This window comes from Panthera leo, chromosome D4 (genome assembly GCF_018350215.1).
Source record: "Panthera leo isolate Ple1 chromosome D4, P.leo_Ple1_pat1.1, whole genome shotgun sequence".
Classification (NCBI taxonomy): domain Eukaryota; kingdom Metazoa; phylum Chordata; class Mammalia; order Carnivora; family Felidae; genus Panthera; species Panthera leo.
In genome coordinates, this window is record NC_056691.1 from 91,597,852 (window position 1) to 91,625,428 (window position 27,577).

General features: G+C 61.6%; 1 protein-coding gene across 6 annotated transcripts in view; it reads left to right on the plus strand.

The window, feature by feature from the left end:
* Nucleotides 1-1,688: 1,688 nt before the first annotated feature.
* SARDH (sarcosine dehydrogenase) overlaps nucleotides 1,689-27,577 on the plus strand; it is a 61,452-nt gene continuing 35,563 nt past the window's right edge. For 3 of the 6 annotated variants that reach the window (XR_006195680.1, XM_042911961.1, XM_042911963.1), the window contains exons 1-14: nucleotides 1,689-1,766; nucleotides 1,866-1,979; nucleotides 2,379-2,433; nucleotides 4,527-4,886; nucleotides 6,192-6,370; nucleotides 7,432-7,611; nucleotides 8,303-8,426; nucleotides 8,640-8,740; nucleotides 15,775-15,879; nucleotides 17,020-17,149; nucleotides 19,592-19,678; nucleotides 19,984-20,074; nucleotides 23,296-23,437; nucleotides 26,472-26,555. Coding sequence is in view for 5 of the 6 variants with exons in the window: in XM_042911961.1 (XP_042767895.1) it covers nucleotides 4,556-4,886; nucleotides 6,192-6,370; nucleotides 7,432-7,611; nucleotides 8,303-8,426; nucleotides 8,640-8,740; nucleotides 15,775-15,879; nucleotides 17,020-17,149; nucleotides 19,592-19,678; nucleotides 19,984-20,074; nucleotides 23,296-23,437; nucleotides 26,472-26,555 (1,554 nt within the window). In the remaining variant the exon portion in view is untranslated. Of the gene's footprint in view, nucleotides 1,767-1,832; nucleotides 1,980-2,378; nucleotides 2,434-4,526; nucleotides 4,887-6,191; nucleotides 6,371-7,431; nucleotides 7,612-8,302; nucleotides 8,427-8,639; nucleotides 8,741-15,774; nucleotides 15,880-17,019; nucleotides 17,150-19,591; nucleotides 19,679-19,983; nucleotides 20,075-23,295; nucleotides 23,438-26,471; nucleotides 26,556-27,577 lie in introns of those variants that run through there. The other 3 variants (XM_042911965.1, XM_042911966.1, XM_042911962.1) reach the window with 3 other exon arrangements.

Here is a 27,577-nt window from a genome sequence, read left to right on the forward strand (position 1 = left end):
TCCACCTTGGACTTCTGCCCAGTCAGAGGGCGGCCTGCAGGCGCCTCCCTCTGTCCTGGAGGCCTGGCCAGCGGGTGGGGGCGGAGGGCCAGCCAGGGCCTGTGGGGAGGGCCGCCCGGGCAAGGAGGGTGCTCGCCCAGGTGCATGCAGGCCATGCGGGCAGGGGGCAGCCCGCCAGGGTGTCGGTCCAGGGACAGGGGGAGGGCTGGCACTGGGGGTGACCCCTCACCCTCAAGGGTCAACTGTCACTCCGCGTTGCACCACGGCTCTCTTCAAAGTGCACTGGAAGTAGAAGGTAACATAGGCAGGGAAATTTACAAAACTTCCCTAAAACTGACACGACAGGGGTTATAGTCCTTGTGCCCCAGATGGGGAAACTGAGGCTCGGCCAGAGGAGACAGCCCTGCCTCAGCGTCCCTGGCTGGAGCCTGCCCACCTCTGGAGCTGTGCCGTCCAGCAGCCTGGGGAGACGAGGTGGCCCATCCACCTGTCCCGGACCCGAGCCGGGCCTGACCAATCACCTATCCTACAACGCTGACCCACGGCCAGGCCTGGCCCGCCAGCCACCACCCCTTGTCCAAAGTCCAGGGCAACTCTGTGGCTCGCTTCGCTTGGGACAATTTTGCAACCGCTGCTTGTCTCTGAGTGCAGGGCCAGGAGAGGCCCGGGCTGCCTCGGCCGCTGCCTTGGGGCCACAGCAACCGCTGTGTCCCCGGTGCCCCTCATGTCTAGTGGTCTGAGGACGCTGTGGCCACGCTCCGTCTTCACTCTGTCTGACCTGTCCTTCGCCTCAGAGTGAGTGCAGCCTGGCCCCAGGCTGCTGGCCTGGCCCACCGTGAGCTGAGTGAGCAGGCTGGGCCCCCTGCCCTTGGCCCGAGCACCATCCAGCGAAGCCTTGCACCTGTGGGGCGACCTTCCTTGGTGGGGGGCGGGCGGGGGGAGAGAAGGACGAGCAGGGGAGTGAGTGGTCTCTCCTCTGGGCAGAGACTGAACGGCCTAGGTCCAGAGTCAGAGCGAAGGCTTCTGTGTGGCCCAAGGCAGGCTGACGCCCCTCCTCTCTGGGTCCCAAGGTCCCCAGCAGTCACATGGAGGCAGGCATTCCTGCCCAGGGGAGCTGGGCACTGTGCAGCTGGCAAGCCAGAGGCTCAGGGACATCTCTCAAAGCGACGGAGGGATCCAGGAGTTCTGGAGGGCAGGATGCAGACAGCCAGACTTTCTGGCTTGCCTCTGAAGGCGGTGGGCACCCCTCCCCCGGGGGGAAGCAAGCAAGCCGGAGCTGGACAGGCAGGTGCTTGCGAAGGCCCTGGATCCCCTCCCCAGGGGCCCTCACGAGCCAAGGGGCCTGGCACAACCCTGTTGCTTACCCAGCACTTTTTGCCCACGTCACCTCATTTGGGGGCATTGGAGAGCACAGACAGGCACGGGCAGGCAGGGGTGCACGGGGGCACCGGAGCATACCTGTAACCCCTGTTTTAGAGATGAGGTGAGGTCACCCGCCCCAACACCCAGGGTTAATGGGGCCTCAGGGTCCACGGGACTGCTCTGCCGCCCACATGCTTGCGGCCCTGGCAGCCAAGAAGCCAGAGGCGGTGGGCGGTCCCTCCCGGCGGGATGGTGGGCGGCGACAGGGGCTGGCGGGGCGGGCTGGGGGCGGGCAGCCCGGTTCCGGCTGGGAAGCTGCTGAGGAGGAAGGAAGGGACGGCACCCTGCAGCCCCCGGGCCAGGCACTGGCAGGGGGCGCCAAGCGGAGCAGTGGCCGGCTGGAGGTCCCCCCCCCCCCCCCCCCGGGAGGGGCAGGGCCCGGGCCCTCCCCTGGGCGGGCGGGGTTGGGACAGATCAAGACTTCTCTCCGCCTCTGGCTGCAGGAACCTTCGGGCTGCGAGGGCGCGAGCCCTCCTTCACCAGGCGGAGGCTCCGTCAACCTCCTTCACCCCACAGCCTCTGAGGAGCGCTCCTCTGGCTCCGGCTTCACAGCTCAGGTGACAGCGTCGCTCAAGTCCCCACCCCGTCCTAATGCCCCCGCGCCCTGGGCTGCCCTGCGCCCTCACCCCGGGGAACGCACGGGCCACGCTGCTGACCGGGCGGGAGAGGGTCAGCGGGGCCGGAGAGCGAGTTCACGTCGAAGCAGCTGCTTCGGGTGGGGGGAGCACCGGCGGCCCCCCCGCGGCCCTGGGAGAGCCCCAGGCCCTGTCCCCGCCCCCTGGGAGACTCCGCGGGCCACCGGAGGGTGGGGAGGGGGCACGTGGCGGCCCCTGGGGCGGGAGGCACTTGAGCTGGCCGGACGGGAGCGGGGACGGGGCAGCGCGGGCGGGCGCGGGGGCGGATGCCCAGCCTTGAACGTGCCCCACAGCCACGTGACGCCGACTTTCCACTGGCAGGGTGCCACTCGCTGTTGGGGGTTCCTGGAAGATTAGGGCACTTTGGAGACAGAAGGTAAGTTCAGATACGTGGCCGGGGAGCCCCTCTGTGGGCAGGAGGCAGGTGGGCCTTTAGACTGGGGGGCAAAGGGGGGCAGAGGGACCGAGATGCCTTGTCGCCCCCACCCCGCTGGGGGGGGGATGGGCGCCGGGGCAGCCCTGAGCAGCCGGAGAGCTGGGCCCCCCACCCACGTCCCCACTGTTGAGGTGGAACAGGTGTGGCCGCGAGGCTCCTCTCCCCCAGACCAGGTCCCGGGAGAGCCTGCAGGCCTGGGCTGTGCTCGGCCACTCGGCCGCCCTGTGACCTTGGCCACCTTAGCCTTCCGGCACCTTGCTCTCCTCCCCTGTAAAATGGGGACAGCAGTCATACTGACCCGAGAGCATTTCTCGGTTGCTGAAGGAGGAAGTTTGGCACCTGGCACACTCTTGGAAACAGGTCTACTTTTTATTTTATTTATTTGTTATTTATTTATTTTTAAATTTTAATGTTTATTTATTATTGGGAGACAGAGAGAGACAGAGCATAAGGATGGGAGGGGCAGAGAGAGGAGGAGACACAGAATCCAAAGCAGGCTCCAGGCTCCGAGCTGTCAGCACAGAGCCCGACACGGGGCTCGAACTCGCAAACCACAAGATCGTGACCTGAGTTGAAGCCGGGCGCTCAACCGACTGAGCCACCCAGGCGCCCCAGAGGTCGACTTTTTAAATTAAATTAACGAGGTCATAAATATCAGTCATGACTATGACTGTAGGTGGCACCCGTGCACCTCACATTCGCCACTAAATGCCTCTTGCTTGTCCTGCTGACCCCAGAAGGGGGCCCGGGAGGCCCCTCCCCATGGCGGGCAGGATACATCCCCAGGGAGACGCGTCTTGGCCCCTTTGCTCCTTAGGAGGTGGGCCTCCTGTCGTGTTCTTGTAATTATGTGACTTTTCTGGTTGGGAGGGCTTCCTGAAGGAGGAGGGATTTGAGGTGAGCCCTGAAGGCCCCTGGGGGACACTGAGGAGGAGGCAGAGGGGCAGGGAGGGGGCTTCCCCTCCCCCCACCCCCCACCCCCACGCTCCCGTCTGTGTGCCCAGGTGACTCCTTCACCATGACCCCTGCCCCAGGCCCTCTGGGGACTGACACCTCCCTCGGTCTCCCCCCCACTGCCAAACCTGTCCCATCACCACACCGCGGTGCCGGGGGCTCTTCCTGCAGACCTGTGGGACGCGGGGCGCGGTGCTCAGGGAGATACCCTGCCCAGTGTCCTGAGCCCCCTCCCCCTGCAGCCTGCCTCTCCCCCTCTGGAAGTCATCTCTCTGGGTCCTGGATCCCCCTGACACCTGAGCTCCTGCTTGTCCTCAGCGCTCAGGTCCCCTCCCCCCTCCCTGCCCTCCCTCACCGGTGACCCTACTTCCCCAGGTCTCCTATCGGCCCCCTGCTCCCCACCTCCCCTGTGCCCCTGACACCCCCACCCCCCCAGCCCAGGGCCAGTGCTCTGTCACAGCCCGGTTCACTGTCCATGTCCGTCCACGGAGGGCAAGGAGAGACGGACAGAAGCAGGCCACTGTCGGTGGCAGGTGGCAGGGTTAGCAAGCAAGGGGCCTCGCAACGAGGCCCGTCTCGGGGCCGGGAGACAGTGGGTCTCTGCACCCACCTGCCAGATCTTAGTTTCTGCAGCGGCCTTACGGGGCTCAGTCACTCGAACTGTCCAGAGGGTCTCAGCGACGCTTTGCTCCCTCAAGCCTTCGTTCCTGAAAACGGCTCCCATTGTGGGAACGGGGGCAGAATGTACGTTCCCGGGATGGGGGAGGGGGTGAGGGGCCTCTGACTGCCTGGGTCCAGCTCGTGGGTCAACCTGCAATCATGTCCCCTCGATGACCTACTCCAGCAGCCCGCCCCTGGGCTGGCAGGGACCTCCTGCCTCCCACCACGGTCGCCCTGGGCTCGCCAAGGCCCACAGGCCCTCAGTCCCTGAGCACTGGGCTGCAGGTGCACTCGGGTCCCCGGGGAGGCGGAGGAAGGAGGGCCTGGAGGGTATGGGAGGCTGTCCCCCCCCCCCCCCGGTATCACCTGGTGCAGCCCCCACCCCTCCACGCCGCAGCCAGCCCTGGCTCTCTCCCCAGCTCCCTGCGGTGCTGAGTCTGGAGTCCCCATGGCCTCGCTGAGCAGAGCCCTGCGTGTGGCCGCCACATGCCCTCGCCGGAGCCGGACGCGGGGCCTGGGGCTGCGCGCCCTGACCGGCCAGGCCGGCCCCGCCGCCGAGAAGAGCGTGCCATACCGGCGGACCCTGAAGGACCCCCAGGGCCCCTCGACGGTGGCCCGGGGCCCAAGCCAGCCCCTGCCCAGCACAGCCCACGTGGTGGTCATCGGCGGGGGCAGCTTGGGCTGCCAGACCCTGTACCACCTGGCCAAGCTGGGCGTGAGCGGGGCAGTGCTGCTGGAGCGGGAGCGGCTGACCTCCGGGACCACCTGGCACACGGCAGGTAGGGGCCGGGGCAGGGGGGTGCTGGAAGGGGCTGATTCCGGGTTGGCAACCTGAGGCAGCCGCGCTGGAGGAGGAGGGGCACAGAAGACGCGGGTTCATCCGAAGGTGGGGGGTCCTCCTGGCCCCCCACGTCTCTGAAGAGCAGAGGTGGGGAGGAGGGAGCGGGGCCGTCACCGGAGCTGGGGGCCCAGACAGCTGTCTGTTCCGGGAGCAGACACCCCTCCCCAGACAGAGCCACTGTGGATGAGGGGGGTCCTCCGGCGGGTCTGGAGCACAGACGGGGAAGGAGCCATCGGGACGATGCAGAGCAGTGTCCTCCATGGGCACCAGGTGCGTCTGTGAGTCTCAACCTGCTAGCTAACCAGTGGGCACGCACGAGGCACCTACGGTATGCACGCAGCCGACCTTCTGCCTTAATCCCGGGTCCTGGGTTAGGTTTGCCAGTTTCTGGGGGGTAAACACCCCCACCTTGGCTAACGTCATGCTGCCGGCGTGAGGCCACTGGACGTGGAGTCGGGAAGCAGTCCGGGCCTCGCGCTCAGGCCTGCACACCGCTGCCTCTGCCTTCCCACCGTCCCGTCGCTGTGAGACCGGCCTCAGCCCTGGCCACCCACGCCCCACACTCTGCTCTGAATGGAGCGGCTTTGCTGCTCGACAGCCTGCACCTGGGCTTGTCGGTCCTGGGTCGGGGTCCTGGCCCCATCGTCACCTGCTCTGCTCTCCCGAGAGTGGAACTGTTTGGTGCCATTTAATGTCACCGTAAACTAATCATGCTGACCCCAGGGGGCTGCTCTGTCAGGCTGTGACAGGCTGAGCCCTGGCACGCAGAAAGTGTTCATAAACAGGACCTTCGATAGTGCCACAATCTGAGGTGCCCAGGGGCCAGGAGCCCCGTCCCCAAATCATCTTGGACCCTGTGATTTGTTTTTAAATTTTATTTATTCTTAGAGAGAGAGGGAGCGTGCACAGTGGTGGTGGGGTGGGGGCGGAAAGAAAGAGAGAGAATCCCAGGAAGGCCTCTCGCTGTCAGCACAGAGCCCGACGTGGGGCTCAGGGTGGGGCTCGACCTCACGAACCACGAGACCGTGACCTGAGCCCCAGTCGGATGCTTAACCGACCGAGCCCCCCAGGCGCCCGGTGCTGTGAGTTCTTGCTCATCTGCCTCTCCAAGTCCCCCAGGGCCTTCAGAGAAAGACCCAGGCCCGCCGCCTGTTCTTTGGGAGCCCGGGGCCTGCCGGGAGGGAGGAAGGGGTGCCCCGCCGCCTCGCCGGGAACTGATGGTGCCCTGCCCCTTCCCGGCCAGGCCTGCTGTGGCAGCTTCGGCCCAGCGACGTGGAGGTGGAGCTTCTGGCCCACACCCGGCGTGTGGTGAGCCACGACCTGGAGGAGGAGACGGGGCTGCACACGGGCTGGATCCAGAATGGGGGCCTGTTCATAGCATCCAACCGGCAGCGTCTGGATGAGTACAAGAGGCTCATGTCGGTGGGTGGGAGCTCGGGCCTGGCACCGGCGGGGTGGGGACGGGGCAGCACGGCTCAGGGAAGGAGCCCTTGCTGGCGGGCCACCTGGGACAGGCGAGCCTTGGCATGCTCGCCTTCAAAATGGGACCGTGTTGTGGAGCACGGTCGCCGAGCCCCGGACACGGGGGAGGCCCCACGGTGGAGCTGTTACCGTCACCGGGCTGTGCTCAGGGGAGGCAGGATCAGTAGGAGGTCGCATTCACCAGGAGGCGTCCCCGACAAGGAGAAAGCTTTATGCTGCTGAAGAGCCTTGTATTGAGGTGGGGACATGGGTGAGGCCGGCGTCTCCAGCCATCTGTCCCCTTATAGAGCACCGACTGAATGCCCGCTCAGGGCGCAGTGAGCAGTGTGGCCAGCAGGGGCTCATTGTCACAGGGATGCCGAGTCCCCTGGGACCCCAGGCTGCAGGCAGGGGCAGCTGGCTTCACCAGGGCAGGTGTGGGTTCCTGGGCAGAGGCGCTGGCCCCATCCGGCCTCATCCTGCCCCTGGGCTCGCTCGTCAGCTGGGACCGAGGCCTCCAAAGAAAGCCCCAGCCCCAACCTTCCAGCCCAAGTTCCCAGCAGCTCCCTGAAGCCTCAGCCACTTTCATTCTGAGACAGAGAATCCGATTGGCTGAGCCTCTTTCTAGTTGGGTGGGGCGTGTCCCCTTGGGATACCTGGGGACACTTGATTGGCTGCCCGTGGGCCAATCAAATGTGCCGGTGTGGCCAGTCCTGCTAAGCCAGGGGCCTGGGACCCAGGATCGGGTTGGCCTCCTGGGAGCGGGTCCGACTGGGGAATCTGGTCCTCAAGCCCAAAATGTTTGTTTCTGGAAGAAGCCCCTTCCTCACCAGAGACTGGTCTGAGCCCGTTAGGGGTGTCAACCACATAAGCCATTATCACCCCATGCCCCCAGGGGAACTTCCTGGAGGAGGCAAGTTTGGAGCTGCAGCCCGGAGGCCCGGAGGCCCAGACCGGGAGGAGAGCGGCCAGAGGATATCTGCTCCCCGAGGGCTGACTTACTTGCCTTTGGGTCCCTCTAGTTGGGCAAGGCGTATGGCGTGGAGTCCCACGTGCTGAGCCCGGCCGAGACGAAGGCACTGTACCCGCTGATGAACGTGGACGACCTGTACGGGACCCTGTATGTGCCGCACGACGGTACGATGGACCCGGCCGGCACGTGTACCGCCCTCACCAGGGCTGCTGCTGCCCGGGGAGCCCAGGTACCAAAGGCCGCCTGGCCCTGTGCCCCCCGCTCCTGGCCCAAGAACCCCAAGAGCCCAAGGAAAGGAAACAGGTGCCATTCTCCCTGCTGTGTGACCTTGGGCCGGGGACAGCCTCTCTGAGCCTTTTGATCTGCCCCTGCAAAGGTGGGTGGTGCCTCGGGGGATGTCGGCCCTCCTTCCTTCCCCGGGGCTCTGGCCGTGCTAGACAAGGGAGTCCTCTCCGGATGTCTTCTTGAGTTTCGTCTTTTATCCGAGATAAACCCAGAGTCGTAGAACTTATTGGAAAGGACAGAAAAGCAAAAGAGAAGAAATGAAAATCACCCAGAGGGGAAAAATGTTGAGATTTTAGTTTGACCCCAAATACGTGTTTAGGAAGATACACTTGTATACAACGTGGAAGGAAGCCACACTGATCGGTGGTGACCTTTTTACCGAAGGACTAGACCACAGACACCCGTTAGCGACTCGAGCCTTGCTTTTTAAAAGCCACTTTGTGAGAAAGAGCCCCGGGTCTGGGATCAAGTTCCCCAAGTCAAGGAGCTCCTGGGGCTAGTTTCCAGCGCCATGGTCTCCCCACTTCCCCGACGGTGCCCCAGGTCCCGTCCAGGCGAGGCGGGGGGACATCAGGGGTGGTCAGCACCCTCGGGGAGCCCTGCATGGCTCTGGAAGCAGCCCCTCTCGCCCCCAGGTCATCGAGAACTGCCCCGTGACCGGCATCCGTGTGCGGACCGACGACTTCGGGGTGCGGCGGGTCGCAGCCGTGGAGACAGAGCACGGCTCCATCCAGACGCCCTGCGTGGTCAATTGTGCAGGTGAGCAGGACTGTCCCCTGGCTCTCGGGTGGCCACGCTGGCTGAGGGAGCAGCCGGGCCTTTCTCTGGGGGGGGGGGGCGGGGAGGGGCCTGGGTATGACGTAGAGGAATTGCCCCGGGACAGAGGTGCCTGCACAGGCGCCCCACCCCACCTGGCACCACCGCCGCCCCTCCAGGCACAGCAGTGCTGACCTTTCCCTGCTCTGCCCGCAGGAGTGTGGGCCAGCGCCGTGGGCCGGATGGCCGGAGTCAAGGTCCCGCTGGTGGCCATGCACCATGCCTACGTCGTCACCGAGCGCATTGAGGGGATCCAGGTACATAGACTGTGGGAGGCGCAGGGACCTGGCTCTGAGTCCTAGCACTTGGCAGGTGGCTCGCCACCCTGAGCCTCAGCCACCTCATCTGTGAAATGGGCATCATAACCCCGGGTGCTTGGGGTGGGGTGACGGTTAAATGAAGTAACACAGGTGTGACCCTGCTGGTGCTGACCCCCTTGACCCTCGGGGCACAGCCCCGCACTGACGCCCAAGGTTGTCCTGCCTGGTGCAGTCAGTCAGTGCTTTGCCATGTTCTGTGCCCCAGGTACCTCTTCGGGGGACCCCCGTGCGTCTGCGTCCCCCAGATATGCCCCGGGTGCCAGTCCTGGCCCGGATTCCCCACCCTCAGGTCCTCCCCAAGGGAGACCCCTCCACCCCTCCAGCCCTCCGTCCTTCTACCCCTTCATCCCTCCCCCCTCCTTCGCCTCTCCCTCCCTCCACCCCTTCACCCCTCCTTCCACCCCTCCCTCCAGCCCTCCAGCCCTCCACCCTCCAGCCCTCAATCCTTCTACACCTTCATCCCTCCCCCCTCCCTTTCTCTGCTCCCTCCCTCCCTCCCTCCACCCCTCCCTCCCTCCACCCCTCCCTCCCTCCCTCCACCCCTCCACCCCTCCCTCCAGCCCTCCAACCTCCAACCCTCCACCCTCCAGCCCTCCATCCTACCCCTCCACCCCGCCCCCCTCCCTTCGCCCCTCTCTCCCTCCACCCCTCCCCCTCCCCCTCCCTCCGCCCCTCCCTTCCTCCACCCCTCCACTCCTCCCCTTCCCTTCGCCCCTCCCTCCTTTCACCCCTCCCTCACTCCCGCCCTCCAGCCCTCCATCCTTCTACCCCTTCATCTCTCCCTCCCTCCCTCATCATCCATCTGTTTATTAACCCATTTACCTCCCATTCCATGTAACCCTCCCTCCTTCACCCTGCTCACACCCCGCAAACATTGCTGCGTCTCAGGCCTTATCCTAGAAACCGGGGCTGTGACGTGACGGAGAGAAGGACCCAGTTCTTGTCTGGGTGAAGCTGGGGGGAGGTACGGACAGGCAAAGGAGCAAATCCGGAGCAGGCTGATGGGGGCGCAATGGCAGTGGTGGGGCAGGGCTCTGAGGAGGCCGGCACAGGGCTTCTTCCGGGACTCCCAGCCCAGGGAGGGAGTGCAGGAAGAGGGCAGGAGGAGGGCGGTGCGGGACCCACAGGCAGTTCAGAGAGGGGCCTGACGGTGGTGGTGGGAGAGTGGGAGGTGGGACCCGGCAAAGAGGGTCTTGGGAGCCTCCTCCCTGCCCTGGAAGAGCCTGGCTTCCCTCGTCAGTGGCTGGCTGCTAGGTGGCCTCCCCACCACTCCTGCCCCTGCCCCTGTTCGTGGATGAGTTTAATGTGATCCCGCCGAGGCCTCCAAAGGGCTGCTCTGTGCCACGTGCTCCCTGATTCTGTGGGGAGGGCTCCCCGGGTGGCCGCCAGGGGTCGCCCTCAGGCCGCCGTGGGCTCAGACTACAGCTGGGGAAAGCTGGGGACAGCCTGTGGGCAGGACAGGGGCTGTGTCCCCGGGAGGGATCACTCTCCTTGGGTGGCCACAGGGCTGTGCTACCCTGGGCACCCCTGAGGGTCTGACCCAGGCCTGAGTCCAGGCCAAGCACTGCCCCCAGCTCCTCTATGACCTGGTGCCTTCCCTCTCTGGGCCTAGTGTCTGTGGCTGACAAACAGAGTGTCCAGTGCTCTCTGCTGGTCTGGCTTTCCCACCAACCTCTGCCCGCTTCTGCAGAAGCTATTCTGCTTGGGCACCGAGCGATGGGAAAGCCCAGGCTCGGGGGCTGCATTTCAGCCCCCAATAACGCAGCCAGGAAAGTCATAGTGCTGGGTGGGCCTCAGTTTCCTTTTCTGCAAAACAAGTGATAACCATATGGACTGCACAGGGCTGCACGAGGTGAAGGGCCAAACACGGTGCTTGGCCTGTAGCCGATGGTGAAGATGACGATGACCAGGACCAAGGGGGCACAGAGGGGTCTGGCCAGCTGGTGCTTCAGAGGAAGAGATTAGGGAAAGCTGGAACAATCCGGAAGGCTTCCCAGAGGAAGTGGCCAACAGGTTTTGGATGGATGGGGAGCAGGAGAAATAATGCAAGGGAGTGGGCTGAGGTCCGGAGGCAGAGACATCAGTGGGACGGGGTCATACCCGTGGGGGGGGGGGGGGGGGGGGGGGGGCTTCTGCGTGGAGATGGCAGTGACAGTGCCCAGAGGACGCCTTGGGGCTGAACTGAGCATGTGCTGGGCACTCAAGGCAGCTCAGTGTGCTGGGGCCAGGAGCTGGAGACACTGATCCTGCTGGAGCAAAAGTCTGGGACTTCCCTGGCCACCAGGTGTCCCCACTGTCCTGCTCTATGGAGCTCCAGAGTTTCTGTTTCGTTTGTAGAGTTGTAGTGACAATGGAAGTAATGATATGATGATTACTGTTTCCGAAGTGCTCCGTTACGGAGAACTTCTTACACGTTCTTGACAACAGTCCTTCGACTGTTGTCTTCGACAACAGTCCTCCTAGTTGTCCAGCCAGCTAGGAGACTGGAGTGGGAGGGAGGGGCATCCACCAGGTTTTCCCTTTTGGTCTCTGCGTGGAGACGGGGCAGAGGAGTCCCACATCATGTGCCCGTCTCCAGGGTAAGTGGCCCATGAGGGAAGGCAGCTCCTCCAGAGCCAAAGAGCAGCAGGGGACGTGGCGTCTCCTGACTCTTGGTCACTTTCTAAAGTGATTTTGGTTTGTTTTTGGTGAAATCAGTAGGCAGTGTTTGCAATATAATGACAATGTAAATATTGTTAACTCCTGAGCAAAATAGTGTCTGACTTTTGTGTTTCCTGGAGTTATTGTTTTCCAGTTGCTCAGTTTTCTACGTAACTGTCACTAATTCTATCTATCTATCTATCTATCTATCTATCTGTCTATCAACATTACCTTCATCCCCCCAAACCCCATACCCATTTTCGGTCACTCCCCATTTCCCACCCAACCCTCAGTCTTAGATAATCACTAATCTGATTTCTATCTCTATGGATTTTCCTATTCTGGACATTTAATAAAATGAAATCATACCATATATGACCTTTTGCGTCTGACTTCTTTCACTCAGTATGACATTTTCAAAGTTCATCATGTGGTGCATATATCAGAATTTCATTCCTTTCAATGGCTAACTAATAGTCTATCCTAGACCACCTTTTATTTGTCCAGTCATCTGTTGACGGACATTTGAGTTGTTTCCACTTTTTGGCTGTTATGAATAATGCTGCTATGAACATTCATGTAAATGTTTTTGTGTTGACATACGTGTTCATTTCTCTTGAGTAGATATCATGGAGTGGAATTGCTGAGCCACATAGTAACTCTATGTTTAACTGTTTGAGGAACTGTCAGATTGTTTTCAAAGCACATGCACTGTTTTACGTTCCCACGCACAGTGGGTGAGGGTTGTGACTTCCCCAAGTCCTCGCCACCACTGGTGATTCTGTCTCTTTGATCCCAGCCAGCCTAGTGGGTGTGAGGTGGGATCTCACTGGGGTTTCGAGCTGCATTTCCCTACTGGCTAATGATGGTGAGCGTCTTCCCTTGTGCTTACTGGCCATTCGTGCATCTTCTTTGGAGAAATGTCTATTCAGACACCTTGCTCATTTAAATTGGGTTACTGGTCTTTGTACTGAGTTATAAGAGTTCCTGTTATATGCTGGGTACAAGTCTCTTATCAGATTTATGCCTTCCAGATACTTCCTCCCATTCTGTGGGTTGTCTTTTCCCTTTCTTGATGGTGTTGTTGGCGGCACAAAAGGGCTTGATTTTGGTGAAATCCAACTTACGGATTGTTTCTTTTGTTGCTTGTGCTTCTGGGGTCATATTTCAGAAGGCATTTCCTAACCCAAGACCACAAAGACTTACTCCCATGTTTTCTTCTAAGAATCGTATAGTTTAGCTCTTACTCTTAGGTCTGGGACCCACTTTGACTATGGTTCGTGTATGGTGTGAGGTAGGGGCCCAGCCTCCTTCTCTGCGTGTGGCTGTCCAGCTGCACGGGCACCACGTGTTGACGACCGTGGCTTCCTCCTCGCCCGGCCTTGGCATCCTTGTGGAAAAGCAGTGACCATAAACGTGCGGGTTTATTTCTGGACTCTCATCCCCATTCCAGTGATCTATATGCGTATCCTTGTGTTAGTGTCTTGATTACAATGGTTTTGTAGTGAGTTTTGAAATCAGGAAGCGTGAGTCTCCCAGCTTGGTCCTTCTTTTTCAAGATGGTTTTAACTATTCTGGGTCCCTTGCATTTCCATATGAATTTTAGGATCAGTTTGTCGATTTCTGCCAAGAAGCCCGCTGCGATTTTAACGGCGATCGTGTTGAATCTGGATCCGTTTGGAAAGCACATCATCTTCGCAATATCAAGTCTTCGTTTTGTAATCATGGGATGTCTTTCCACTCGTTCAGGCCTTCTTTAATTTCTTTCAAAAATATTGCTGAGTTTTCAGAGTACAAGTTTTACACTTCTTTTGTTGAATTTGTGGGTATTTTTAAATTCTTTTTGATGACGTAGGTGGAATTATTTTCTTAATTTCATTTTTTTTTTTTTTGGCTCATCATTAGTGAAGTGAATGAAGAAATACAATAATTTTTGTCTGTTACGCATTGATCTTGTATCCTGCCACCTTATTGAACTATTTTGTTAGTTGTAACAGTTTTTTAGTGGGTTTCTTAGGGGTTTCTATATGTAAGATCACGTCATCTGCAGCAAGCAAGTTTTACTCCTTCTTCCAATGTTAATGCCTCTCATTATTTTTTCTTGTCTAATTGCTGCCTCAGAACCTCCGATATGATGCTGAGTAGAAGTGGTGAGGTAGACATCCTATCGTTGGGCTAGCCTTAAAGGAAGAGCTGAGAATAAGTATGTTTTAGCTGTGGGTGTGTCTTAGATACCCTTTGTCAGGAAGTTCCCTCCTATTTCTAGATTGCTGAGTGTTTTTGTCATGAAGGGTGTTGGAAATCCTTTTTCTGCATCTATTGAAATGATTGGTTTTCATCCTTTAGTCTGTTGCTATGGTGTATCACAAGGATTTATTTTCAGATGTCAAGCCAACCTTGCATTCCTGGGATAACCCCCATTAGGTCATGGCATACACTCTTCTCGTATGCTGCTGGGTTCAGTTGGCTGGTATTTTGTTGAGGTTATTTGCATGTATGTTCGTAACTGTCACATTTCCACACCCCCCCCCCCAACATTTCAACATGTCTGTCAACTAGTTCTCAATAGTATGTTCTGCACAACTCGTGCACACCAGAGAAATCACATATGGTCTCTATGTCCCATTCTCCCCGCCCCGGAGGAAACCTTCTGCTCTTCTGAGTGGCTCTTTTCTGGGCTGCCTGCCTCTTGGCCTCTGCTCGGCTCTGACCCTGGGGCCGTCTTCACGCCTCTTCCGTTTGGATCCTTGATGTGCATGCGCTCTGGTTGCTTACTGAGAAGGGGCACATGGGAAGTAAAATGTTTTTGTGTTCATCCATGTCTGAAGTAATCCTTATTCTTTCTGGACACTTGATTGAGGGATTGACAGGGTCTAGAATTCTCCATCTAAAATTGTCTGTGGATGGGGCGCCTGGGTGGCTCAGTCGGTTAAGCACCAGACTTCAGCTCAGGTCGTGATCTCACAGTTTGTGAGTTCGAGCCCCGCGTCGGGCTCTGTGCTGACAGCTCGGAGCCCGGAGCCTGCTTTGGATTCTGTGTCTCCCTCTCTCTCTGCCCCTCCCCCGTTCATGCTCTGTCTCTCTCTGTCTCAAAAATAAATAAACGTTAAAAAAAATTAAAAAAAATAAATAAATAAAATAAAATTGTCTGTGGAATTTTGGAGACTGTGCTCCAGGTCGTTCAGTCTCCAGGATGCTATTCCCATGTTTCACCCCAGCATGCCTCGGTGCCGGCCTGTCCGTTCATGGGGCGTGATAGGACTCCTTTAATATGGAGATTCATGACTTTCAATCTGAGAAGTTGTCCAGGCCCATTGCTCTGATGTTCCTCTACTCCATTTCCTCTGTTTGTCTCTCTGGAACCCCGATAAGGTGGATGTTGGACCTTTAGGGTTGACCTTGTGATTTCCTTATTTTTTCCTTTCCTGATTTCCATTTCTTCATCTTGTTTAGCTTCCTATATGGAAGATGGTCTTATCCAACCCGCCTGTTGCGTTTTTCATTTTGATGATCATCTCCTGTTTCGAGACCTCTTTCTTGATCTGGGATTGTTCCTTTTCCATGGCACCTTATTTCACGGGCCCAGTCTTGTCACAGCTCCGAAGTCCCCGGTTTCACTTTTAAGTCCACAGGCCGACTGGAAGCTTGGAGAGGGAGGGCATCTCACAGGGGGTGAGGGTGAGCCATCCTTTTTGGCGAGCGGCCCTGGTGTCAGCATCTGGACGGGCCTTAGCTGGGGAGGACGGAGGGGATCTGGGCCCACTGCTTTGAAGAGACCCTGGCCTGTCTTCCCGTTCACACACATTCTCTTTGTCTCCCGCTCACACATGTGCACACGCATACACACATTCTCACATTCACACGTGTGTGCACACACACCAGGCAGTCTGCCCGTCGGCCCCTGCAGAGGGAGCTGGGTTGCCACAAGCTGGGTCTCTACTGACTGGAGGGGATGGAGGGTGGCACTGGCTCGACTTGTGCAGTCTCCCCGCCCTGAACCCGAGCTGGGGCGTGGCCTCCGCTCCGCACCCTCCAGCGTTGGTTCCTTTCTCCTGCATGCGCTTGTCCCCCCGCGGCTCTCCTAGCGTTGTGGGCTACACCTCATCCCTCCCGCCCGCTCTCCTTACGGCTGCTGTTTTATGGGGTTTGGGGAAGGGGAGACTTGAGCGGGGGTGGTTTGTCCACAGTGTAGCCTGAGACCCCGGGTCCACTCTGCCCTCCTACAAAAAGGAGGCACCATAGTCCACCGTGGGCCTGTGCCCCCTGGCGGAGGTACTGGACCCACGGCCCAGCCCTGGCTGACCCTGAGGCCTCTCTGCTCTGCCTTCCAGAACATGCCGAACGTCCGCGACCACGATGCCTCTGTCTACCTCCGCCTCCAAGGAGATGCCTTGTCTGTGGGTGGCTATGAGACCAACCCCATCTTCTGGGAGGAGGTAAGACACAGAGGGATCGGGGAGGGGGGTGGTTCAGGGCTGCGTCTCAGTGTGGAGAAGCCTTCCTCCAGGAAGCCCACCTTCCTGAAGCTCCTCGGGTGCACACCTGAGAAATGGCAGGTCCCTTGGCCCCAGAAGGGTCAACTCGGTTTTCTCTGAACGTGGCACACAGGTAGACCCAGACCTGGGGCAGGGAGAGCGCTGGCCTCAAACAGCAGAGTAGTTACAGGCTGTGGAGATGTCAAATCACAGCTTTGGAAGACGACAAAAACGTTAAAACCCTGTGTCCACAGCAAACAACCCTGAGCCCGGACCCACGGCAGTGGCGTCTGTCCGGGCCCCGCGGCTCTCCCGGCAGCTTCTGGGGCTGCATGGAAGTCGGGCGGCCCCCTCGGCCCCCTCGAGCACGCCTGGGCCGCCCTCGCTCCTGGGTTCATGCAGACATCGAATGATTAAGTGACAACCTTGGGTCAGATTCCGTTTTACTTCCTGGGGACAGAGGGAGAGCAGCACGAAAGCCCCTGTCCCGGGGTGCCTGTGTTTGGGCGGGGAGACCCACAGTAAACAGACAAGCAGTGGTGACCTGTGCTGAAGGAAGCCAGCAGGTTGGGAACAAGCCTCGTAAGAGTGGAGGCCTGTCCTTCGCGCCGTGGTCGGACGGGGCCCCCCGAGGAGGTGACGTCAGAGCAGAGCCCCCCTGGAGAGAGCACGGTCGGTGAGGAGCTGCCTCAGACCGGGGGTGAAGGCCCCGAGGTCTGGCCAAGCTTGTCCTTGAACTGAAGGAAGGTCAGCGTGGCCGTGGGCCAGTGGTGGACGGGGGCAGGGCCTGCCCTTGTAGGCCTCGGTGGGCCACAGAGTCACGGGGAGCCACAGGGCTGCTGGAGAGCAAGAGAGGGCATGGTCTGACTTAGGAGAAGGTCGAAGGAGGGTAGGAAGGCAGGGTGACCAGGTGGAGGCCATTGCAAGAGTCCAGCGCAGAGCTGGGGGGCCTGGGTCAGCACGGGGGAAGGGAGGGGATGGGCCCCACTGATGGGTTGGTGCAGGAGACCTGAGGGGCCCAGCCCTGTCACCCCCCCAACCCAGGGGAGACTGGCCGGGCTCGGCTCCCACTGGGCGGCTCCCCCCCACCCGCCTCCCCAGGTGTCAGACAAGTTTGCCTTTGGCCTCTTTGACCTGGACTGGGACGTGTTCACCCAGCACATCGAAGGTGCCATCAACCGCGTCCCAGTGCTGGAGAAGACGGGGGTCAAGTCCACAGTCTGTGGCCCGGGTGAGTGAGGAGGCTGGAAGCAAGGGCAGGCATGCTGGGTCCTTCTGCCCGAGACCGAGGCTGGCCTGTGTCGGGCACGGACCTGGGCCGTCCCTGCCGCGAGCAGGACAGAGACACGACACCCCCGTTGCCGTCCCAGCAGAAGCACTGGGACTCCCACTGGGTGTCTCCCCCACCCCCTCTTTCTTCCTGGCACACACAGGGTCCCTTTAATCCTCAGTCAAGGCAAAAACACGGGTAGGGCTGGCCTTGCCCCCTATCAGGCCTGGGGAGATAGGTTCGGAAACACACAGTGTTGTCGAAAGAGGAAACTTTGTGTCTGAGGCTCTGGGTGCCTCAGTGTCCTCGTCTGTGAAATGGGTGACAGCGTACCTACTCAGCAGGAGTAGAGCAAGGAGGAGAAGCCACATGTGAGGTGTGGGGCATGGCCCAGACCAGCAGACTGCCGTCAGCCCTGAGGGGAAGGGGTTAGCTGGAGGCCGGAGAGTAACAGGTCATCCACAGCTATGTAGGGGGTGAGGGGCCGGCCAGGACAGGAGAGGGGAAGGTTCTGATGCCCAGGGGCCTGTGGCCTGCGGGGGGGGCCAGCCCTCTCCACCCGGTGCCCCTGGAGCCGCTTGAATCTGTTCGGCTCGTGAGGCGGCCCAGCCGCGGTGGGCAGGATGGACGTGCCCCTGAGCGCTGGACTCGGGGTGCAGGGCGTGGGTGGGGGGCCGAAGGCTCTCTGCCCTTCCCCCCGCAGCTTCCCCGGGCTTGCGTGGGGCTGGCAATGAGAAGCACGGGCCTGAAACGATCCCAGGGGCCCGAGTCACCCGGGAACATCCTCTGTTTAATTGGACTGGGGAGTCATTGCTCCCAGGGAGCCCTATCTGGGGGGGATGTGTGTGTGAAGACATCTTGTGTCTGGCTTCCGGCCTGTGGGGGAGGGTTCGTGGGGAACAGAGCGCTTCCCCTTGCCAGGGAGGACGAGAGCGGTCAGTGGCCTTTGGCTTCCAGAACAGAACTGGGAAGTCCCAGGCCCCCTTGACTCCGGGGCATCCGGGGGCGGGCAGAGCTCCCATTCCGGGTCTCAGGGGTCCCGGCCAAGGTGGGGGCCCCTGTCTGTGCTGCCCAAACATCCCATCATTCTGCATGCATCCCCAAGCTGCTCGGTCGTGAGTCATTGGCTGAACGTTCAAGAGACTCTCGTCCCCCCCCATGAAGCTCTCTCCTCAGATGCCCCGTGAGGTTGTCCTCACCTTCCTGTCCGCCTGGAAACATCCCCAGCCCTCCCGAAGCGCTCCCTGGGTGGGTGACCCAGCCACACCACTGTCACCCTCGCCCTGGCTGCCCCTGTGCCCCCTGCCACCACCAGACACCCCCCCCCCTCCCCCAGGGCCCGGGAAGCTCCCGACCTTCCTCACACGGGGTCGCGTCCGTCCCCATCCCGCACGGGACAGACCCGCGCAGAGGTTGAGAACTCCGGCTGGGGGTCAGGCAGCCCTGAGCCGGCTCCTGGCTCCCTGCTTCACTGGCAGGGTGACCCAGTTTCCACATCTGTTCCATAGTTAGTGACCATGGTGCCTACCAGAAGGGTCACTCACACCGCCCCTCCTCCCGTCGTCATTTCTTCCCAGACATTCTGTTTTGCTTATTTGCATATTTACCGTCCCCTCTTGTCAGCTGCCTGAGGGGTGGGAGCAGTCATGGTCAGAGCCGAGCGCTGGGCACATTCAGGGGGGCGGCAAGTATTTGTAGATGGACTAACTCACAGCCCTGTGAAGTCAGTGCCATGGTCCCCGTTTTACAGATGAGGACACTGAGGCTCAGGGAGGTGAAGTGACTCAGCCAGGGTCACAGGGCTACGAAAAGGTAAAGCAGGGTTCAAGCCCAGGATTGTGGCTACAAAGCTCAGCCCTTTATAATGATTTCCCAAGGGTCCCTTGCCCTCCGTGCTCCGGGTTCCGCCTGTGACACACCTTCGGCCAACAGAGCAGAAGCCCCCGTCCCTCTCCCGGAGAACTTGGGGTCAGCCTTTCATTCAGGGACATTTATCGAACACCTGCTGTTTGCTGGGCCCCATGCTAGGCCTTGGGACACAGTACTGAGTGGAGCCCCGTCCCTGCCCTCATGCACTCATGGTCCAGTGGGCAAGAATGACCAGCAGTGACGTGGCAGGAAGGTGGTGCCCTGTGACGGGGGCTTGAGGGAAAGGCCCCTCCTCAGCAGGAGGCAAACCTGGATGCTGCAAAGCAGAACTCGGTCCTGGCAGGGTGGTTCTGGCAGTAAATGCTGAGGAGCTCGGGAGCGTGGCAGGAGCAGTCAGGGAGGCCCCCTGGAGGAAGTGGGGAAAGTCTGGGTGAAGGGGCAGCGGCAGACGCCGCTCCAATCACTGCCCTCTCGGGAGACCCCGCCCCGGGTGCATATGGCCCGGGGAGAGCTTCAGGCCCCCCTCCCTTTCAGAGTCCTTCACACCTGACCACAAGCCCCTGATGGGGGAGGCACCAGAACTCCGAGGGTTCTTCCTGGGCTGCGGTTTCAACAGTGCAGGTGCGTGTGAGAGGCCCCTCCTTGACACCCACCACCCTGATCTTAAAGGTCCCCCAGGCAAAAAAAAAAAAAAAAAAGGTTCCCCAGGCAGAGTGTGGGGGGCTCAGGAGCACAGCGGCCCCTGGCAGGGGTGAGGGCAGAGGAGGGCCGCAGGGAGGGGCGAGGTCCTGTTAGCAGCAGTACAGCACCCCAGGTGTGAGATCCAGGGGTTCGGGGGGTGATGCTGGCTGTGGACACGGAAGGGGCATGATATTGGGGTGGGGGCTCCGGGGCGGACGGCAGACCTCTGGCCCTACTCCTTCTAGGAATGATGCTGGGCGGCGGCTGTGGGCAGGAGCTGGCCCACTGGATCGTCCACGGGCGCCCAGAGAAGGACATGTACAGCTATGACATCAGGCGAGTGTGCACCGGAGACCGTGGGTGGGGCGGCTGCTTGCCGGTGCCCTGGGATTAGGTAGAGGCGGGTATATAGCGAGCGCTATTTAGAAAGGAGCCTTCTCTGAAATCCAGAGGGCTTCTTGGAAGAGGCGCCAGTAAGGGAAGAAGGGGAGAAGGCTGCCAGCAGGGGGGGTTCTGCAGGCGCCCAGGGTTTGGCAGATTCACCGCCCTTGACAGTTTCCGGGATTTCTTGTCCCAGTGTCCTCCTCGACCCGCCGGATGGCTCCAGGATCAGCAGCGGGATCGCCTCATCCCATTTGGCAGATGGGGAGACTGAGGCCTGGGGAGCAGGAGGGACCCCGCGCGTTGCCCAGGGAGTGAGGCTGAGTTGGGTGGTTATGATCAGTGGGTGCGCAGCAGCTGGGAGTCAGATGGCCCCGAGCCCAGATGCCAGCTGAACGTTCACGTCCAAGGTGGCGGGGATACATCAGACCCAGTGCCCAGCGCTCTCCTCACCGTAGCCCCGGGTAATGACGCGCGTGCTGCTAATGTCGGGGGCAGCCAGGGCGTCTGTGTAGGCACAACTCTCTGCGTCACGTCTGCAAGGAAACGCTAGTCAAGCCTGAGCCAGGGTTGGGGGCGGGGGGCGCTGTCGTCAGAGCAGGGGGAGGGGGTCCTGGCCTCCATCACCCTCTGCAGGCAGGGCGAAGGCACTCACTCCCAGGCAGGGTCCGGAGGGTGGGTGTTGGTGGGGCCGGGGTGTCGTGCAGGGGGCAGTCGAGGCGACGGCTTGGAGGGGCGCCCCTGTGGGCATGCAGCCCGTTCCGTTACTGCTCCTGGCAGACAGCCTCCCTGGGGAGACCCCAGCTGCCCGGGGTGGGGGGGGGGGTGCTGGGGTGCTGGTTCCGCTCAACATGCCCCCTGCTCCTCTGCTAACCTCACCCCTTCCTGGCCTGATGAAGACATTACACCCGCTGGGGAGAGCGGGGGGATGTCTGGCCCCCACAGAGGCAGACAGACAGACACTGAGATTCCCCCACGGCCACCCCCTCCACGGCGCCTGGCACAGCTCTGCTCTGTGGCTGCCTCCGAGCCCGTCTGGGGCTGCGCCCACGCGCTCCCAAGAGAGGAATGTTCCAGAAATGATAGCTTCAAGGGGCCTCGGGGATGGGCCGGTCCAAGCCCCTCCTGCTACAAACGGCGAGAAGAGGCACCGATGCGGGAGGCCGCTTGTCTGAAGTCGCCCAGTGCGGGTGCCAGAGCGGGCAGGGACGCAGCGCCTCGCCTCCCTCGGGGGCGAGGGCTCCGGCACAGGAACAGACCGCCGCGTCAGGGCTCACCCCAGGCCTCGGCGGGTGGCCTCCCGGTGCCGCAGTGTCCACGGCTGCAGAATGCGGCTGGCATGCCTGCCCCCCTCCTGGGCTGGGGGAGGCCTGGCGGGGAGGGGGTGCACAGTCCCGGGTTCAGCAGGAAGCCCCGAGGCTGCCTGTGAAACCCCTGCCCGGTTAGGAACGGGTCTGGGCCTCCCGTCGTCAGCTGCCTTGCCTGGCAGGAGTGTTTTGTGGGCTGGTTCGTGGCGGGGAGGCTGGGCCTGGGCGTCTCAGGCTGGGAGGCAGATGGTATGGTGGGGGGAGGGGGGGGCGGGGAGCCCCTACGAGCTGGCGCCTGGGGGGGGGGGGTGGGGGGGGCAGTGAACTAGCCCACTCACCCTTGTGGCTCAGGCAGAGGGTTTCCCCATCTGTGAAATGGGGGTGATGACTCACCTCTCGGTGCAGCGCATCTGGGACTCGCTTGTACGCGTCACGGTGCCTGGCACGGGCAGGGTCTGGGGTGTAGGCCGGGACTGGTAGTGAAAGCCCTTGGGTCCGAGTAACCGGGAGGGGGCGTCATCGTTTGAGCGCTGAGGGTGGCCGGACCCTAGCCCCGGCTTGGGCCCCCTGCTCACAGGAGGAGTGCTGGAGGCAGCCCTCGTGGCCACAGGGAGGGGCCCATTCCCCTGCCGATCCCTGGTCGTGCTCTGGCTGAGCTCGAGCCCACGCCCCTGCCATGCACACGTGTGCACAGACGTGAGCCGAGGCGGCAGTCCCGGGCGACGGGGAACCTGCCGGAGGGGCCGTGGAGGGGCCGCGTCTGTGCGTGCAGGGATCACCCGGCCCCGCCCCAGATCCAGCTTCCTCTTTTGTCCTGGGGGCGTGAGGAAGGAAATGCAGGACTCCCTCTCCCCACTTCCCGCTCCCCACCCCCAGCCAGGACTCTCAAAGCAGCGGGGAAGGTCACCAGTCCGGTCCTGGGAGAACCATGCCAGCTCCTGGTGACCGGGGCTGAATCTGACCAGAGTGGCCATCAGCCTCCGAGCCCCCTTCCTCGCCGCCTCAGCCCCTCCAAAGCCGGCCAGGCATTTCCAAACCCCGCACCCCAGCACGCTTCTCCTTCAGGAACTCCCTAGACCCCTTGGCCTGGCTCCGTGGCTCCCTCCCCTGCCCTGCAGCTCGTCCCAGAAGCTCCTGGCTCAGTGCAGGCTGGATCGCGCCTCGTGTGCCAATGAGTCAAACCAGGGGCGGCGTGAGGCCGCGCTGAAGATGGAGGCAGGTTCTCGCACACAGCACTCGTCCCTGGGCCGACAGCAGGAAGGGGCCCCTTGGACGATCGCCGCGACTCGCGATAATATCCATAACGATAAGCTCACGTCTGTAGCCCCGCCCCCTGCCCCCATCAGAACATCGTGCTCGCTAGAACTGTGCGCAAACTGAGAGTCAATTAGCCCCGGTGAGGCTCCGACAGGCGTCACGGAGGATGGAACGTGGATGGGGAGGAGGGCCGGGAGGGCGCGTGAGATGCCAGCGGGTGGACAGTGAGGGAAGGGACGGATGGGGAGGCTGGTCTGGGGGTCTGAGAGGTGGGTTTGTGTGTGGGAGGGGCCGGGGGTCTGTGACCCAGGTGGGCCAGCAGCTACGCGGTCGGCTCGGGCAGCCGGGGCCGTCGGAGGACAAGCCGTTGGGTGTCTCGAGCTGCTGGCTGGAGGAGAGGCCAGGTGACCCTGTGGGGGGGGGGGGGTCGCAGCGAGGAGGCCTAGCTGCCCAAGGCTCCAGGGCGGGAGACTAGAGCCCGGACCCCCTCCCGAACCCATGCCCCAGGGAGGACTCTGGTGGAGGGATGCGGGTCCGGTTTGGCCCCGGGTCCTTGGCCGGCCCTTCCCTCACAGCCCCCGAGGCAGTGACCGGCCCCTCCGCCCGCCACAGGCGTTTCCATCACCTGCTCACCGACCACCGCCGCTGGATCCGCGAGCGCAGCCACGAGTCCTACGCCAAGAACTACTCTGTTGTGTTCCCCCACGACGAGCCCCTGGCGGGGCGCAACATGAGGACAGACCCCCTGCACGAGGTACCACACCCCGACGAGCGGCCACTCTCGGGGAGTCCGGGGCACTGGGGCGACGGAAAGGCGTGCTCTGGGCCGGGTGAGGTGACGCGGTGGCTCGGCCATTCCCAGCTCTCACCGACGGAGCGTGCTCGGAGCGCACACCCCGGCATCTTCCCTAACCGCCGACGGCGGTCGTGGGGGGGGGGGGCACCGGCCGGTGTGTGCGGTCACCCATCGGGGACGGGCGCTGACAGAGAGCAGCATAGCCCCAGAGACATGCGTCCTGCGCGTGGGGCCTGCTTGAGATCTTTCCTCCCCGGCAAGCTCCTACTCGTATGACGAAACCCACTGTCAGGTGCCCTCCCCGGAGCCCAGCCTTGGCACTCTCCCAAGCCCCTGACGGTCCCCTTCCTCGTGCTCCCAACCCACCTCCGTGTCCCCTCTCCCACCCCCATCTTGTGCTGCAAGTTGTGCTCATCTAGGGCCCCGGCAACAGGAGCTCTGCCCTAGTCTCTCCGGTTCTGAGCACTGAGCACGGAGCCTGACTTTTAATACGTGTTCGGGGTGTTTGTTGAATGGAGGCAGGCAGGCTCATGGAGCAGGCAGCTCTGAGGCTGAATAAAGGAACCTCCTTCGTCTGGGACTCCAGCACCTGGACCCCAGAGGGGCCCGGCGTCCATTGCCCTGCCCCTCAGCTGAGCCTAGTGGGCCAGCTGGGATCTCGGGCCACGGTGACCCCCAGCCCCCCTCTGCCGTCCCGGGTCACCCCGTCCCGACAGCCCCAGAGCTTCCCCGACAAACACAGGGGCTGCCTGACTTGCGCTGGAAGGAGATGGGCTCAGAAGCGCCCACCTCTTGTCTGCGCTGTCAGCCCTGCTCGTGACACCCCCCCCCCCCCAGCCACGGCCGGTTTTATTAGAGGCGGCTACGCCCCTATTTTCCCTCCCTGGGAAGGTGACCTCCTCCTCGATCCACGGGACCCCATCACTCATGCCGGGGGATTTTCTTGTGTTGAGAACTGCCCCTGTGCTGCGCCCTGGGGTGTCCGAGGAGGACATTTCTTGGTGCCACCGTTGGCAGTGTCCTCTTGGCCACTGCTCTGCCCGCTCAGGGTGTGGGTGGGTCCTCGGGGGGCAGCGGGATACAGCCCGTCGGGGGGCCGCGCGGGCGCCTGCGCACTTGCCTGCCTCTGCCAGACCCAGCTTCCGAGGCTGCTCGGCCCGGGGCTCTGGGCCCTCCTGCCAGTCCGACAAGGCTGCCCGTGGCCACGGGGCCCTTCCAAACTGGAGGGCGGAGATGATCGTTTTTCCCCAACCCGAACTCACAGTCAAAGAAACCTGCCCTGATGTCGCTTAATTGTGTCCGTGTGCTACTGTGACTTATGATAAGAAATAGGAATTCAGTCTTCGTCCAGTCCGTTTCTGGCGCAGAGTTCCCCCAACCCTTGGAATTTCCTAAATGGCGAGGGCCACAAAGACGGAGGGGCCGGAGGTGGCCTCAGTCACCAGCGGCCACCGAGGCAATCAACTGTGCCCGTATCACGGAGCCTCCATAAAAACCCAAAAGGAGGGGCCCAGAGAGCTTCCAGGCTGGTGAGCACAGGGGGGTTTGTGCAGAGTGGCACGGAAGCCACACGCCCTTTCCCCACACCTGGGGCTACTTTCCTCTTGCATCCGGCTGTCCCTGAGCTATAACCTTCCAGAAACACCAGCCACGCAGTGGGTAAAACGTTTCTCTGAGCCTTGTGAGCGGCTCGGACAAATGCATCCAGCCCGAGGAGGGGGCCTGCTCTATAGCCGGTCGGTCACCAGTCTAGGTAACCTGGAGGGACTCGAGTAGGAGATGGGGGCAGCCTCGTGGGACTGAGTCCCCAGCCTGGGGCATCTGATGCCGTCCTCGGGGAGACAGTGTCAGAGTTGCGTTGGCTTCTGGGACATCCTGCCGGGGTCGGAGGATTGCTTGCTGCTGTGTGGCAGGTCCCCACACGCGGGCACGTGCAGACCGGGCCCAGGAAGCGAACTCAGTCCGTTACGTTTTCGTATTGCGCTGAAGCACACAGCACATAAAACTTGCCATTTTAGCCGTTCTTAAAGCCTACGACTCGGGGAGATGAAGTACATTCACGGTCCTGTGCGTCCCTCACCACTCTCTGGTGCCAGAACGTTTTCATCACCCCGAAAGGAAACCCTGTGCCCACGAAGCAGTGATCCCTCATTCTCCCCAGCCTAGAAAGGCCACTGATCTGTTTCCCGTCCGGGGATTCGCCTCCTCTGGGCGCTTGATGTAAGTGGGTCGTGAAGGGTCACGAGAGAAGGTCACAGGTGTGTTGTGTTTGAGGCTGGTCTGTGGTGCGGCACAGGTCGGAGCTCGGTTGCGTTTTAAGGCCCAGTCTCGCTGCACCGTGTGGGTCCACCAGGCGTGTTCGTCTGTTTTCATCGGTCGGTGGGCACCGTTGTTTCCAGCTGCTGGCGGCTGTGAACTTGGGTGTGCAGAGACCTGCTTCCTCCCTGTTCTCTCAGGGGTGCACCTGGGAGGGGGATCGCCGGGTCTCGCGCGGGGTCAGCCTGCTCCCGCTGGAACAATAGCACAGACCGGGGGTGCGGGGGGGGGGGGGGGGGGGGGGGGGGGGGAGAAGCCATAAGAAATTCCTTGCTCCCAGGTCTGGACGCTGAGCGGCTCCAGCTGGGGCCCCCTCCCTAGCTGTCTGGAAGCCTGCCTTCTCCCTGGGTCCCCTGGGTCCCCCTGTCCTGGGATCAGGGCCCCACCCCATGACCTCATTCCTCCCTAATCGCCTCTTTGAAGGCCTCGCCTCCATATTCGGTCACACTGGGGGCGTTAGGGCTTCAAGCAGGAATTTGGGGCTGGGGGTGGGGCTCTGGGGTAGGAGTTGCAGCCTGGGCTTGGGTCCTGGCTCCGAGCCTCAGGACCTCTTTGCCCTCTGCTCCTTGGGGTGTATCCCCTTGGGGGGAATCCGGTCACTCACTACCCTGCATGGCGGGAGGCGGGGGGGTGTCTGGCCGGGCCTGAAGGGTGCTGGTTCCCCACCCCTACCCAGGAACTACTGGCCCGAGGCTGCTTCTTCCAGGAGCGACAGGGCTGGGAGCGGCCGGGATGGTTCACCCCGAAAGGCACAGCTCCGGTGAGTGGCCACCCGGGCCTAGCCCACCCCCACTCCCGTCCACACCACCCGAGGTGGGGCCCGCGGGGTGGGTGAGTCACCTTGCGGGCGGGAAGGCTGAGCCCCCTGTAGATGTGCCCGTGAGCACGGGGCCCGTCCTCTGCAGATGTCCCCAGGGCCGTCACTCACCACCCACAGCAGCCAGGCCTTCCAAGGCCCAGATAAGCCCGGGGCCCCCGGGAAAGCTGGTGTTCCACAGTGAGGGGGCCGCGCGCAAGACTCCCCCGCCGTGCCAGAGAAATTAGCACATCTTCCCATAATTTTGCTCATATATTTTTGGCAAATGCCACCGTTATTTTATGTTCGTAGGAGCATTTAGCACAAAATTATGCATTCCGTGTTGGTTTGTAACTTGGGATTTCACAGCCTCCCGGCCTCTGGGTGCCCTCCTGGGGGCTCCCCAACTCCCCCAGTGCCTCCCACGGGCCCAGGTTGTCAGAGAAGAACCCAACCAGCCTGCTTGTGAAACTCGTGGGCTGGGGTCCCCTGAGCGGGCGGGGACAGAATTTGATCCGGATTTATGCAAATTAAAACCCCTCTTCTGCTGCTGTAATTTACCAGTCCCCTTCCAGGGCAACCACCTCCCATCTCCATAGCAACTCGGGGCCCAAGGCGGGTCCCAGGGCATCGTTAGGCAAGAGTGGGCTCTCTAAGACCACCAGGGGGAGCAGCCTGTCCCCAGGAGGCTGAGAGGCTGGAGCCACCAGGACAGGGTGGGGCTCGAACGGCCCCCTGCAAAGCCCTCCGTGTCCCAGCTGGCCTCTCCCAGGAAGCCCCTGGCCCCTGGGCGAGGAGAGGACCCTGGATCAGGGATCGGGAACATTCCCTTGGTCCGGAGATGGGCAGGCTCTGTGCCCTCTCACCTGTGAAAAGAGGCTGGGCAAGTCTGGCCGTGCTGGGGAGGGACAGTTGACTGGCTCCCTCAGTAGGGGCAGGGCTGGGGAAGGGCCCAGTGGCATGTGGGCATCTCAGAGCCGCTGACA